The sequence below is a fragment of the Ranitomeya variabilis genome, chromosome 4 (genome assembly GCF_051348905.1).
Source record: "Ranitomeya variabilis isolate aRanVar5 chromosome 4, aRanVar5.hap1, whole genome shotgun sequence".
Taxonomy (NCBI): domain Eukaryota; kingdom Metazoa; phylum Chordata; class Amphibia; order Anura; family Dendrobatidae; genus Ranitomeya; species Ranitomeya variabilis.
Genome location: NC_135235.1, coordinates 636,379,980 through 636,395,332, shown reverse-complemented (window position 1 = coordinate 636,395,332; position 15,353 = coordinate 636,379,980). Strand labels below are relative to the sequence as shown.

The following is a 15,353-nucleotide window of genomic DNA, read 5'->3' as shown; positions in this document are numbered from 1 at the left end:
TTTGGAGGTTTTGGTTAAATTATGTCCAATATTCCAATTTTGTGTAATTGCAATAATTTTCTGTGAGAAATACTTGTTTTCTGAAACAATTTCAATGGTGCCAACACTTTTGGTCATGACTGTATTTTTTATTGTATTACTAAATGATGTGGGACTCTATTACAGGATACTGGCCTGGAAGGATAACCTTGTTACAGGGGTCCATTGATTTGACCAAATTTTGCAACTGGGCCCATAGGACTCTAGTTACTCCACTGATAGACAGTCACCATAGGTTGCACCTTTATGTCATAGAGAATTTCCTCAACCCTAGAATCTCAATAGCATTTTTCTTTGCAAGCGTAATATACTGATCCATACAGATCTATCTCTACATGCCAGTATATTATTACAAGTGCTGAAAAGTTACTGTCAGAGATGTTTTTCCCACAAAGTTACTTGTGAAAATAAATGCGCAAAACAATTAAACATGGACATATTTTATGACCATGTAATCGTAACAACCTGTTTAATACAGTGAACATATTAGTTTTTAATTACGGTACTAATCTGTAATTAGTGTGAATAAAGTTGGTGAAATTGTTGTTATCCATGTAGGTTTTTAGAATTGAAAAAAAAAATGCATCATACAGAACTTAGTTTTTTTTATTCTAAAAAAGGAATCATAATAAACCCCATAATCATGGGTGAGGCCACTCTTGGTTTCATTTGTATCAGTTGTGCAGCAGATCTGTTTTGGGCATGAATTCTGTTTTTAACATGGAACAGATGAGTTAAACTTTAGATCACAAGCCTGAACCCAGCCTATCGCTGAACACCAGAAGGCAAGCAGACATGACCATTTGTGATCAGATTTACAGATGAAATTCACCCATTTTTTACCAATGCACCTCTGAGAGGAAAAAATGGATGCCACCCAGGCACTCAGATGCCATCCGCATATCATGTAAATGCTGCACATTTATTTATTTTATATATATATATATATATATATATATATATATATTTTTTTAAGAAGGAAAAAGAACAGTTGATACCAAGATTGTAAAACCTTACACATGTACCGAAAATGCATCGGTCTCTGAAAAAAGTAATTTGTCAAATATGACCAAAAAAGGAAGCGTGAATGATGCCTAAGGCCTTTTTTATAAGACTCCACTGAATATGTAACTGGAAAAGATTGGTGAGGTGCACACTGAAATATAAACATATGGAGAAGACATCTTCCACAGTGAAAAATTGAAAGGCAACCACCTCGTGGCCTATCATCATAATCGAATAGTCCCTACTTCTTGGGCTACTGTTTTAGTCAGATGTTAATTGAATTGCATTACAAGTTGCAAGAATATGTTTTAAAATATATAATATAAATATGAATATCATTTTAGGACACTCTTAATGAAAAATAATAAAATCAGTCTTTTTCTTTGCAGATGTCTGTACCGGGAGTTCAGAGGGAAATCTGATATTTTCAAATTTCATAGCAGATGATCATGTTATCACACCCGATACATGTGAAGAACATACCATTATCCTAGATACACTTCCAGCTCTTCACAGCAAAGATATATCATCTGATCCTATTCAAGGAGTCCTTTCTTCTGCTTCATCAAAGACTATTAAACAAAAGAAAAATCACAGGAGAGCTGTTAAACAACAAATAGCTCACATAAGGGAGAAGTCATTTTCATGTTCAGAGTGTGGGAAAAATTTTAACTGGAAAGCAAATCTTACTAGACATCAGAGAACTCACACAGGGGAGAAGCCCTATTTTTGTTCAGAATGTGGGAAATGTTTTAGTCAAAAAACAAATTTTGTTACACATCAGAGAATTCACACAGGAGAGAAGCCATTTTCATGTTTAGAATGTGGGAAATGTTTTAGTGAAAAATTCAAACTTGTTAGACATCAGAGAACTCACACAGGGGAAAAGCGATTTTCATGTTTGGACTGTGGGAAACGCTTTATTTGGAAAGCAAGTCTTGTTGCACATCAGAGAATTCACACAGGTGAGAAGCCATTTTCATGTTCAGAATGTGGGAAATGTTTTAATTGGAAAGCAAATCTTGTTGCACATCAGATAATTCACACGAGTGAGAAGTCATTTTCATGTTTAGAATGTGGAAAATGTTTTAATTATAAAGCAAATCTTGTTACGCATCAGAGAATTCACACAGGGGAGTAGTAATTTTCATGTCTTTAATGTGGGAAATGTTTTAATTGGAAAGCATATCTAATTTCACATCAGAGAGTTCACACATGGGAGAAGTCATATTCAAGAAACCATTTTCATGTTCGGAGTGATGCAAATATTTTACCAATAAATCAGGTCTTTTTAGACATTAGAAAAGACACCGGAGAGAAGCTATTTTCAGGTTTAGAATGTGTAAATTGTTTTATCAAGAAGTCAGATCTTGCTAGACATCAGAGAACTCATAAAGGGAAAAAACATTTTCATGTTCAAATTATGGAAAATGTTTTATTCAGAGAACAAATCTTAGACATCAGCAAATTCATAAAGGGCAGTAGACACTTTATTGATACTTTTTACAAGGAAAAACTCAAGTTATATTCTACTAAAGTCACTTGTCTAAAAATGAAAGTGAAAGCATTTTAGAGCACAAAAGGATTATTAGAAAATGTATACAATTGGCAAGGACCATTTGTTATTGAAAAGCAATTAGTATCCAAATAATACACATGCAACAATTATTAACTCCTTCACAGCATTTGACATATATTTACGTCATGGTCGGGAAAGGGTTCCCGCAAAATGGCGTAAATTTACATCATGACGATCATGCAGGCACAGTAACATTGTCCGCACGCTTGCTGTAAACTACCGGATTAAATGAAAGCCGAGTCTCAGCTGTCGGTGCCATGAGCGATGCTCACACTGCCCTGGACATTTCAACCCCCTAAATGCCACGATCGATATCAATCTATTAAGAAATTCACAGAGAAATTAACTAGGTTGTACATAGTTTCATTATGTAATTACCACAGTATCCCTTTTATATCAAATTCATGGATAACGTTCGAAGAAGAAGTGCTGACAAGTATATAATATTTAAACATAAATAATAAAGAGGTGAACATAAAGAAGGAATAATGTCACCCTAGAGCAAAAAAGTTCTCAAATTCAAAAATATAAATCAAAACTTTCATCATGACATGAAGAATCGAAAAATAGTTCGATATACCTGATGGTTGGTATCACTAATCTTATACAACCTGTGAAGATATCTATTATCAAGATGAAATAAAGTGTATGTGCATACTGTATAATATGGCTTATGTCATGCATATCACATAATATTTACTAACTGGATGCATAAATTGTTTCCCAGCAATGTACATGTGTGTATATAGAGGTCATGATTAATGAGACTTCTCCATAATAAAGTACTAATATGAGTGCAATCTCCCAGGGGACCCCCCGACGCTCTTTTCACATTTGCTTTCTCATAGGGGTCTCTGCATTGGCTATATTGTTGGCTGGTCAACAAACATGCGGATACACCATTGGAAAGGTTGGGACATGGCACAGTTTTGCGACACTTAGGTTCTGCGATAGATAGATAGATCTATCTATGTGTATATATATATATATTTGTATATATGTATGTGTGTGTATATATATATATATATATATATATATATACACACACACACACACACACACACACACACACACACACACACACACACACACACACACACACACACACTGCAGTGGGGGAGCGGTTTCACATGTTCTCATTGGTTTTCTTTTGATTACTAGTGTTATTTAAACCAGCTGTCTGCACCATTTTGTATGCTTAACAAAGACTTGTATTTGGTTGAATCGTTGCACCTCGTATGGCAGAATAAAAGATTTATTTGCATCACCCAAGCTGTCTATTACTTATTTTCCACTTTTTTCCAAGCGAGCTCTTTGTAGTTTGGGGCTGTGCATCTTCTTGTAGGTATGAAAAACCGGGTTCCTGAGTGTCCAATGTGAGTGCTGTAGGCAATTTTTTCTAATTTTTGACTGACCTATAAAACTGTCAAACTATTTAACCCTTTCAGTGAACTCGGTAAATAAAATTATTTTTAAAAAGTGGCAAAAAAACCTGCTTTTTCATCATACCACCAAAAAAGTGGAAAAAATTGCAATAAAAGTCAAATGTAAATAAAAAGGGTAAATAAAAATGGTATCTCTGAAAAAGTGTTATTGTCCCACCAAAAAACAACCCAGCATACAACTGCGTCAGTGAAGAAATAACATCGTTATAGGACTCAGAATATAGAGATGCAAAAACAAGTCTTTTTTCCATAAAATAGTTTTGGGGTCATTTATGGGGGAATTTTGCTTTTCCTGCACCTCAGGGGCACTGTCAATGTGACTAGTGGGTCCTTCCCTTCTGAGATTAGCACTGTGCCGGAAAAGTATTTTCTGATTACATAAACGGTATTGGCGCACTCAGGAGAAATTGCGCAACAAACTGTGAGGTCCATTTTTTCCTACTAACCCTTTTAAAAATGTAAAAACTTGAGGCTTAAACAACATTTTAGGGGTAAAAAAGGAATTATTCATGGGAGCGTGGCCTGGCTATGGAGGAGTAAGGACATGTGTTTCCTATCTCCTGTCCCTGGACTGAACAGAGACCTCGCCTGGGCTATAAAACTAAGAAAAAGAACACACTGCAGACATTCGGGTGCCCTTTCACAGACTCTCTAGCAAGTATTACCCACTTTCTTAGGAGTGCAGCTGTAGGAAGATGGACCAGAATAGTGGTCCCTCTTGCGTGTCTGGGCCGGAACTGTCGGGACTGTCACCAATGTTGCCGGGGGAAGCACTTTCTGACTGGAGTAGACCTTTGCACCTGACTGCTGGGGGCAGGGGTTATATAAAAGAGACTGCACGTGCTTTTGGCGGGGACACAGCATGTGCTTCTTGAGAAGGTTGACTCCCTCTCTGCTGACGGACGCCAATTGTCAGGCCCGCTCTGCAGCATTACCTAACAAGCACCATACTCATAGTAGGTGAAAAAGAGGCATAGGCAAATATAAAAACATATCTACTTTATTGACAATTAATAAAACAAACAAGACAAGGATATTCATACAAGACTGATAGCAGGCAGAACAGGACCATATAATAACATACTAATGGGTAATCAAAGCCATCAAAATAAATCACCATATCATGTTTAAATCAGCCAATAAAGAGGTAAACATGCACAACTTTCATGCACTCTGTATAGATTATTACAAAAAGGGATTTTTATATAAAGCTTCCCACAGAACGAATTGTTACTTATATCTGATGGGAGCCAAAAAATCTCAAGATTAAATCTCCAACATAATAGTACTAGAAGGTGTCTAGTGCATCTAAGATAAAGTGCTCTTTCATATCCTCATTCCCAATGGCAATATTGACTCTCCCAAGCAGCATGACAATATTTAAAGGTGTCTAGTGCATCTAGAGTAAAATGCCACGACCTATCACTATTTTCAGTGGCAAATAGCACCAATCATAATTGACTAAGTCCTAAACGGCATATTACTTACATCAGTATGTTTTCCCGTCTGCGTGCTCCTCAGTCACCCCGACAGCGCCGTTTCGCCTCTGTGGCTTCCTCAAAATAGGGGCATATGTGTACGCTGTAAAAGGCATATGCCCTTATACCCCCGTCCACAGCTGAATCTTAATGTCGGCGTGTCCGGCATGTAATTGCGCATGCGCCGATGACGGACTTCCCCAGAGACAAATAGTGACCTCCTATCCTCCGCGCCTGGAACGCAAAGCGTGACACGCTCTGCGTCACCTAATTGAGCGGAGGAGGAGAGCACGGGGTTGTCCCCAATGGCGCATGCGTCAGCCGGGCAGCGAGATTTTGATTTTATTTCTAGCTTTAGGTGGATTCGTATCTGAGGGAAGTAATGCGTATAGAGGAAAGGGATTTCTGTATAATAAAGAAATAATAAAAGTGAAGATTAATTGAAATGAATTCTTCCCTGAGCTGATATCCAATCTGTACAAGAATATAATAATTAAATTCTTTTATTATGTATTCTGTGTGTTATAAATCCAGTGGGACATTTTTAAATATTATTTATTACAGTATGTCATAATGTGGTATCTTGTTTTTGGGTGTATAATCATGATATGTATTTTTTTAGTCATAGTATCACTTTATGGATTTTATTTATTATATAATTTCACTGATATATTTTATTATATTTATTATGGATGTCATAGTAGGGTACCTTGTATTGGGTATATAAGTATGACATGAATTATAGGCACGGAATCACTTTATTGATTATATGTTATGTATACTGATCATTTCTATTTTTTTATGTATGCTTTATTCATAATATGGATGTGGTTTGTAATTTGGTTGTTTATATAATTATGATATGAATTATAGGCACGGTATCACTTTATTGATTATATATTATGTATATTTATTATTTTGCCACTGTTATTATATTAATGTATTTATAATATTGATGAGGTTTGTAATTTATTGGATTCAAACACAGTTCACTATTATTTATTTAGAAGTATATATATATTATGTTTTGGTTATTAGTTCATCTTCACGCTAGGGATTCTTGTATTATTTGTTCACATTGTAAAATGCCCACTGTCCATGCGTTTTTAGTATTGCCTGTAGTATATTGTAAGATCTCGCTGCCCGGCTGACGCATGCGCCATTGGGGACAACCCCGTGCTCTCCTCCTCCGCTCAATTAGGTGACGCAGAGCGTGTCACGCTTTGCGTTCCAGGCGCGGAGGATAGGAGGTCACTATTTGTCTCTGGGGAAGTCCGTCATCGGCGCATGCGCAATTACATGCCGGACACGCCGACATTAAGATTCAGCTGTGGACGGGGGTATAAGGGCATATGCCTTTTACAGCGTACACATATGCCCCTATTTTGAGGAAGCCACAGAGGCGAAACGGCGCTGTCGGGGTGACTGAGGAGCACGCAGACGGGAAAGCATACTGATGTAAGTAATATGCCGTTTAGGACTTAGTCAATTATGATTGGTGCTATTTGCCACTGAAAATAGTGATAGGTCGTGGCATTTTACTCTAGATGCACTAGACACCTTTAAATATTGTTATGCTGCTTGGGAGAGTCAATATTGCCATTGGGAATGAGGATATGAAAGAGCACTTTATCTTAGATGCACTAGACACCTTCTAGTACTATTATGTTGGAGATTTAATCTTGAGATTTTTTGGCTCCCATCAGATATAAGTAACAATTCGTTCTGTGGGAAGCTTTATATAAAAATCCCTTTTTGTAATAATCTATACAGAGTGCATGAAAGTTGTGCATGTTTACCTCTTTATTGGCTGATTTAAACATGATATGGTGATTTATTTTGATGGCTTTGATTACCCATTAGTATGTTATTATATGGTCCTGTTCTGCCTGCTATCAGTCTTGTATGAATATCCTTGTCTTGTTTGTTTTATTAATTGTCAATAAAGTAGATATGTTTTTATATTTGCCTATGCCTCTTTTTCACCTACTATGAGTATGGTGCTTGTTAGGTAATGCTGTTTTTTGAGGTGGTTAATCCACGATTGGATTGTGTTTATGTATAAACCGCTCTGCAGCATGCCTTCCCCCGCACATACAGTCTGTGCCTCTCCTTAGAGTGACCCCCCTGCTATACCCCAACCCTAACAATGCTAACCGGTTAGTGCATCTTACTCCCGCCGTCTCTTTTGGGAGCTTTGATCTGGCCTTGCATGGGGCTCGCAGCGGTGAGCTCGCGGCCTCTATTCCGGGACTTTGTACATCATCAGCTGTGCAGCGGACCCACCACCGACTAACACTCCTGTGATGGTGTGATATGCTATGTGGGTATCATTTTTGTGTATATTTCTATTTTACTTATTTTCATGGTGTTCTCTTGTAGAAGGAGTTATTTGCTAATTGATGAATGGCTGTTGCTGCCATCTGATATCAGCCCCTACAGCACTGTATTGTTTGCTAATTTGCTAATGACCTGTTGACTTAGCTTGTTGAAACAAAGACCCTGAGACCTTCCCCCTCCTGACCTGTGAATGAGGAGGGGGACTTTTAAAATATCAGGGAGGTGAGAGACAGATAAGTCCTGTGTGGAATGATGTGTTCACAGCATCTCAGAGAGAAAGAAGAGTATATGGACTATGTTATCCTCTGGCTGCTGGATTGTTGGTCTTTTATCCTGTTACTGAACTGCATTCGTGTTCTGGACTATTTTATCTTTTGTGTGGTGGATCGTATATGGACCTTTTGTATTTTTGCCTAAATAAAGGTCTTTGGAGTTGCTCACTATTCTCTTGCTCTGTTGATTGTGTGATACCGGAGAAGGACCCTGTGACAACTCCGTTCCAGGATCTCCAGGCCATGTGAAAGAAGACCAGGATACTATGCCATTGTACAGAGACAGTGCTACACCGGAACCGGCTCAGGGACTCCTCGCGCCACCTACTGTGCCATCGTGGGATTTTCCAGCCACCATCGTCCCAGAACCGGAGACTAATAAATTAATCCGTTATTTCACCTGTTGTATTACTGTTTTGCTATATTCACACTGTAGGCCTGTATATTTACACCCCCTCACTCCCTTCGTGGAGTATCTACTGTTGCTATAAATATCTATATAAAACCTGTTAAGGGTATGCGCACACGTTGCAGATTTGCCTGTGGCATTTTCTGTTCAGACTCTATCTCTTGGCAGAAAACGCAGGAAAAAATCTGCACGGATTTGATGCGTTTTTTATGCGGATTTGTGTGCGTTTTTGTAAGCTAAATAAAGATCTATTATTTAACAAAGAAAAAAAAGAATTGTGATGTCATTTCTTGTCCAACCTCTTCATTAACATACTCGATTGAACAATAATGTTTACACACAAATAGATGATAGATTGATCTATAGATAGATACATCCTGTTTTTTGGATTACTATAGATCTATCTATAGATCTATCTATCATCTATCTATTGATCTATCTCCAGATATATCTATCCAGCTATCTATAGATATATCTATCTATAGATAGATCTATAGATAATACCAAGCCAAGATGTTTTGTAATAAACATAATAAAATGGTACATAAAGAGTTAAATAAAGACACACACAAAATCTGCGTTAAGGTACCGTCACACTTAGCGACGCTGCAGCGATACAGACAACAATTCCGATCGCTGCAGCGTCGCTGTTTGGTCGCTGGAGAGCTGTCACACAGACCGCTCTCCAGCGACCAACGATGCCGAGGTCCCCGGGTAACCAGGGTAAACATCGGGTTGCTAAGCGCAGGGCCGCGCTTAGTAACCCGATGTTTACCCTGGTTACCAGTGTAAAATGTAAAAAAAACAAACACTACATACTCACATTCCGCTGTCTGTCCCCCGGCGCTGTGCTTCTCTGCACTGTGTAAGCGCCAGCCGGAAAGCAGGGCACAGCGGTGACGTCACCGCTCTGCTTTCCGGCCGCTGTGCTTACACAGTGCAGAGAAGCAGAACGCCGGGGGACAGACAGCGGAAGGTAAGTATGTAGTGTTTTTTTTTTTTTTTACTTTTACGCTGGTAACCAGGGTAAACATCGGGTTACTAAGCGCGGCCCTGCGCTTAGTAACCCGATATTTACCCTGGTTACCATTGTAAAACATCGCTGGCATCGTTGCTTTTGGTGTCAAAGACGACGATACACGACTGTTGTGAATTCGGTTTGTGGGCTCCCCCGGTGGTCTGTTATGGTAGTGTCTCTTATGTGCCTTCCTCCATCTCTGATTACCTGTCGCCACCCTCTAGGGGAGTTTCCTATTTAAGGCTGCTTGGCTGTTAGTCACATGCCGGCCAACAATGTATCAGTAGCATTCTGTTGCATTCACCTGCCTCAAGTTCCAGTTCAGCTAAGTTGAATTTTGTTTCTTGTTTTGCTATTTTTGTCCAGCTATCTGCAATGTGACTCTTCAGTGCTGGAAGCTCTTGTGGACAGAAAATTACTACTCCAGTGGCATGAGTTGTCACTGGAGTTTAAAGTAATTTCTGGATGGTGTTTTTGAATAGTGATTTTTAGGTCGACCGTGAAGTAACTCTTTCCTGTCCTTCTGCTATCTAGTAAGCGGACCTCACTGTGCTAAATCTGCTGTTCATCCTACGTATGTCATTTCCTCTGAACTCACCGTCAATATCTGTGGGGGCCTACTATCATCTTTTGGGGTTCCTCACTGGAGGTAAGGCAGGCCTGTATATTCCTCTTATAGGGGTAGTTAGATCTCCGGCTGGCGCGTGGTGTCTAGGGCATCGTAGGTACATCCCCCGGCTACTGTAAGTGTTGGGTCAGGTTCAGGTCACGGTCGACCTTAGTTTCCATCACCCGAGAGCTAGTCCGTTTTGTATCTTTATTCCCCTGGTCATTGGGGTAACCATAACAGTTTGGCCGGCCTGTAAAAAATCTATGTGTTAAAATATGCACTAAAGCAGGAAGGAGGAGAAAAGGTTTTTTTTTTTTTTTTTTCTGTGTTTGAAAGTGCACCTTAGTTTGATCATTTGTATTCCTTGCTTAAACTGCAGTCTTCAGCCTTTTTTTTTCTCCTCTCCTCTTAACCTCTGAATGCTTGGGTTACACCCATTTGAAACATGGATCCACAGAGTTTAGTTGCAGGTTTGAATAACCTTGCGACAAAAGTACAGAACCTACAAGATTTTGTTATACGTGCTCCAATGTCTGAACCTAAGATTCCTCTGCCTGAATACTTTACCGGAGACAGATCCCGGTTTTTGAGTTTCAGAGAAAATTGCAAATTGTTTTTGTCTCTGAGATCTCACTCTGCTGGTGATCAGACTCAACAAGTTAAAATTGTTATCTCTCTACTGCGCGGCGACCCACAAAGTTGGGCATTTGCATTATCGCCAGGGGATCCTGCGTTGTTAAATGTAGATGCGTTTTTTCAGGCTTTGGGGTTGCTTTATGAAGAACCTAATTTGGAGATTTTGGCTGAGAAAGCCTTGATAGCTCTTTCCCAAGGGCAAGATGAAGCTGAGATATACTGCCAGAAATTCCGTAAATGGTCGGTGCTTACTAAATGGAATGAGTGCGCTTTAGCAGCTAATTTCAGAGAAGGTCTCTCTGATGCCGTGAAGGATGTCATGGTGGGGTTCCCTGTGCCTACAGGTCTGAATGATGCCATGAAATTGGCTATCCAGATTGATCGGCGTTTGCGGGAGCGCAAATCTGTGCACCATATGGCGGGGTCTTCTGAGGAAAAATCTGTGCACCATATGGCGGTATCTTCTGAGCAAAAACCTGTGCACCATATGGCGGTGTCTTCTGAGCAAAGACCTGTGCACCATTTGGCGGTGACCTCTGAAAAGGCATTAGAGCATATGCAATGCGATCGTGTTTTGTCTAGAGGCGAACGTCAAAATTACAGGCGCAAAAATGGATTGTGCTTCTACTGTGGAGATCCAGCTCATGTTATATCAGCATGCTCTAAACGTATAAATAAGGTTGATAAAAAGGTTGATAAATCTTTTTCTACAGGTACCTTGCAGTCAAAATTTCTTTTGTCCGTGACATTGATTTGTACCTTATCATCTGTGACTGTGAATGCTTATGTGGATTCTGGCGCCGCTCTGAGTCTCATGGATTGGTCCTTTGCCAAGCGTTGTGGGTTTGATTTGGAGCCGTTGGAAGTTTCTATTCCCCTGAAGGGTATTGATTCTACACCTTTGGCTAGCAATAAACCACAATATTGGACACAAGTGACTATGCGTCTTACCCCAGACCATCAGGAGATTATTCGTTTCCTTGTATTATATAACCTACATGATGTCTTAGTGCTTGGATTACCATGGTTACAGATTCATAATCCCGTCTTGGACTGGAAATCTATGTCTGTGTTGAGCTGGGGATGTCGGGGTATTCATGGGGATGCACCTTTGGTTCCTATTTCTTCATCTACTCCCTCTGAGATCCCAGCATTTCTGTCAGATTTTTATGATGTCTTTCAAGAGCCTAAAGTTGATTCTCTCCCTCCCCACAGAGAGTGTGACTGCGCTATTGAATTGATCCCTGGTAGTAAGTTTCCTAAGGGTCGCTTGTTTAATTTGTCTGTACCTGAACATACTGCTATGCGGGAGTATATCAGAGAATCCTTGGAAAAGGGTCATATTCGCCCCTCGTTGTCTCCACTAGGGGCAGGATTTTTCTTTGTAGGTAAAAAGGATGGTTCATTGAGACCTTGTATCGACTATCGACTTTTGAATAAGATTACAGTTAAATACCAGTACCCGTTACCTTTACTGACTGATCTGTTTGCTCGTATAAAGGGGGCTAAGTGGTTCACTAAGATCGATCTACGTGGTGCGTATAATTTGGTGCGGATTAAGCAGGGGGATGAGTGGAAGACCGCATTTAATACGCCTGAAGGCCATTTTGAGTATTTGGTAATGCCTTTCGGTCTCGCAAATGCCCCTTCCGTTTTTCAGTCCTTTATGCACGATATTTTCCGTGAATATCTGGATAAGTTTATGATTGTGTATTTGGATGATATTCTTGTTTTTTCGGAGGACTGGGAATCTCACGTTCAACAGGTCAGGAGAGTTTTTCAGGTTTTGCGAGCTAATTCTCTTTTTGTAAAGGGCTCAAAGTGTAGTTTTGGAGTTCAGAGAATTTCCTTTTTGGGATATATTTTTTCCCCTTCATCTATGGAGATGGACCCTGTCAAGGTCCAGGCTATTTGTGATTGGATGCAACCTACTTCTTTGAAGAGTCTGCAAAAGTTCTTGGGTTTTGCTAATTTCTATCGCCGATTTATAGCGGGTTTTTCTGCCATTGCTAAACCTTTGACTGATTTGACCAAAAAGGGTGCTGATGTTGCTAATTGGTCCTCTGCGGCTGTGGAGGCCTTTCAAGAGCTTAAGCGCCGCTTTTCTTCCGCTCCTGTGTTGCGCCAACCTGATGTGTTACTTCCGTTCCAGGTTGAGGTGGATGCTTCGGAGATCGGAGCAGGTGCAGTTTTGTCGCAGAAAGATCCTGACTGCTCAGTAATGAGACCATGTGCGTTTTTCTCCCGAAAGTTTTCGCCCGCTGAGCGAAATTATGATGTGGGAAATCGGGAACTTCTGGCCATGAAGTGGGCGTTTGAGGAGTGGCGTCATTGGCTTGAGGGTGCTAGACACCAGGTGGTGGTCCTCACTGACCACAAGAATCTAATTTATCTTGAGTCGGCCAGGCGTCTGAATCCTAGACAGGCGCGCTGGTCGTTGTTTTTCTCCCGATTTAACTTTGTGGTGTCATATCTGCCTGGGTCCAAGAATGTGAAGGCGGATGCCCTCTCTAGGAGTTTTGAGCCTGACTCGCCTGGTGATTCCGAACCTACCGGCATCCTGAAGGATGGGGTGATATTGTCAGCTGTCTCCCCAGACCTGCGGCGTTCTTTGCAGGAGTTTCAGGTGGATAGGCCTGATCGCTGTCCGCTTGGTAGACTGTTTGTCCCTGATGATTGGACCAGTAGAGTTATCTCGGAGGTTCATTCTTCCGCGTTGACAGGTCATCCTGGAATTTTTGGCACCAGGGATTTGGTGTCTAGGTCCTTCTGGTGGCCTTCTTTGTCTCGAGATGTGCGCATGTTTGTGCAGTCTTGTGATGTTTGTGCTCGGGCCAAGCCCTGCTGTTCTAGGGCCAGTGGGTTGTTGTTGCCCTTGCCTATTCCTAAGAGGCCTTGGACGCACATCTCTATGGACTTTATTTCTGACCTTCCGGTTTCTCGTAGGATGTCTGTCATCTGGGTGATTTGTGACCGTTTTTCCAAGATGGTTCATTTGGTACCTTTACCCAAATTGCCCTCTTCCTCTGAGTTGGTTCCTCTATTTTTTCAGAATGTGGTGCGTTTGCATGGTATTCCTGAGAATATAGTGTCTGACAGGGGTACTCAGTTTGTGTCTAGATTTTGGCGGACGTTCTGTGCCAGGATGGGTATCGATTTGTCTTTTTCGTCTGCATTCCATCCTCAGACTAATGGCCAGACTGAGCGTACTAATCAGACCTTGGAGACTTACTTGAGGTGTTTTGTGTCCGCTGATCAGGATGATTGGCTTGACTTTTTGCCATTGGCAGAGTTTGCCCTTAACAATCGGGCTAGTTCTGCCACTTTGGTTTCTCCATTTTTTTGTAATTCAGGGTTTCACCCTCGGTTTTCGTCCGGTCAATTGGAGTCTTCGGATTGTCCTGGAGTGGATGCTGTGGTTGATAGGATGCATCAGATTTGGGGACAGGTTGTGGACAATCTGAAGTTGTCCCAGGAGAAGACTCAACAGTTCACTAATCGTCATCGGCGTATTGGTCCTCGTCTTTGTGTTGGGGACCTGGTGTGGCTGTCTTCTCGATTTGTTCCTATGAAGGTCTCGTCTCCTAAGTTTAAGCCTCGGTTTATCGGCCCTTATAGGATTCTGGAGGTTCTTAATCCTGTGTCCTTTCGTTTGGACCTCCCAGCATCTTTTAATATCCATAATGTTTTCCATCGGTCATTATTGCGGAGGTATGAGGTACCGGTTGTTCCTTCTGCTGATCCACCTGCTCCTGTGTTGGTTGAGGGTGAATTGGAGTATGTGGTGGAAAAGATCTTGGACTCCCGTGTTTCCAGACGGAAACTTCAGTATCTGGTTAAGTGGAAAGGTTATGGCCAGGAGGATAATTCTTGGGTGACAGCATCCGATGTTCATGCTCCCGATTTGGTTCGTGCATTTCATAGTGCTCATCCAGGTCGCCCTGGTGGTTCTGGTGAGGGTTCGGTGCCCCCTCCTTAAGGGGGGGGTACTGTTGTGAATTCGGTTTGTGGGCTCCCCCGGTGGTCTGTTATGGTAGTGTCTCTTATGTGCCTTCCTCCATCTCTGATTACCTGTCGCCACCCTCTAGGGGAGTTTCCTATTTAAGGCTGCTTGGCTGTTAGTCACATGCCGGCCAACAATGTGCTGGTAGCATTCTGTTGCATTCACCTGCCTCAAGTTCCAGTTCAGCTAAGTTGAATTTTGTTTCTTGTTTTGCTATTTTTGTCCAGCTATCTGCAATGTGACTCTTCAGTGCTGGAAGCTCTTGTGGACAGAAAATTACTACTCCAGTGGCATGAGTTGTCACTGGAGTTTAAAGTAATTTCTGGATGGTGTTTTTGAATAGTGATTTTTAGGTCGACCGTGAAGTAACACTTTCCTGTCCTTCTGCTATCTAGTAAGCGGACCTCACTGTGCTAAATCTGCTGTTCATCCTACGTATGTCATTTCCTCTGAACTCACCGTCAATATCTGTGGGGGCCTACTATCATCTTTTGGGGTTCCTCACTGGAGGTAAGGCAG

General features: G+C 41.0%; 1 protein-coding gene across 1 annotated transcript in view; it reads left to right on the top strand.

The window, feature by feature from the left end:
* The window catches only part of LOC143768151 (uncharacterized), a 104,916-nt gene extending 101,307 nt beyond the window's left edge, over positions 1 to 3,609 (top strand). The window contains 1 exon segment of the mRNA XM_077256838.1: positions 1,434 to 3,609. Coding sequence (XP_077112953.1) covers positions 1,434 to 2,185 — 752 coding nt within the window. The 3' untranslated portion in view covers positions 2,186 to 3,609.
* Positions 3,610 to 15,353: the final 11,744 nt, after the last annotated feature.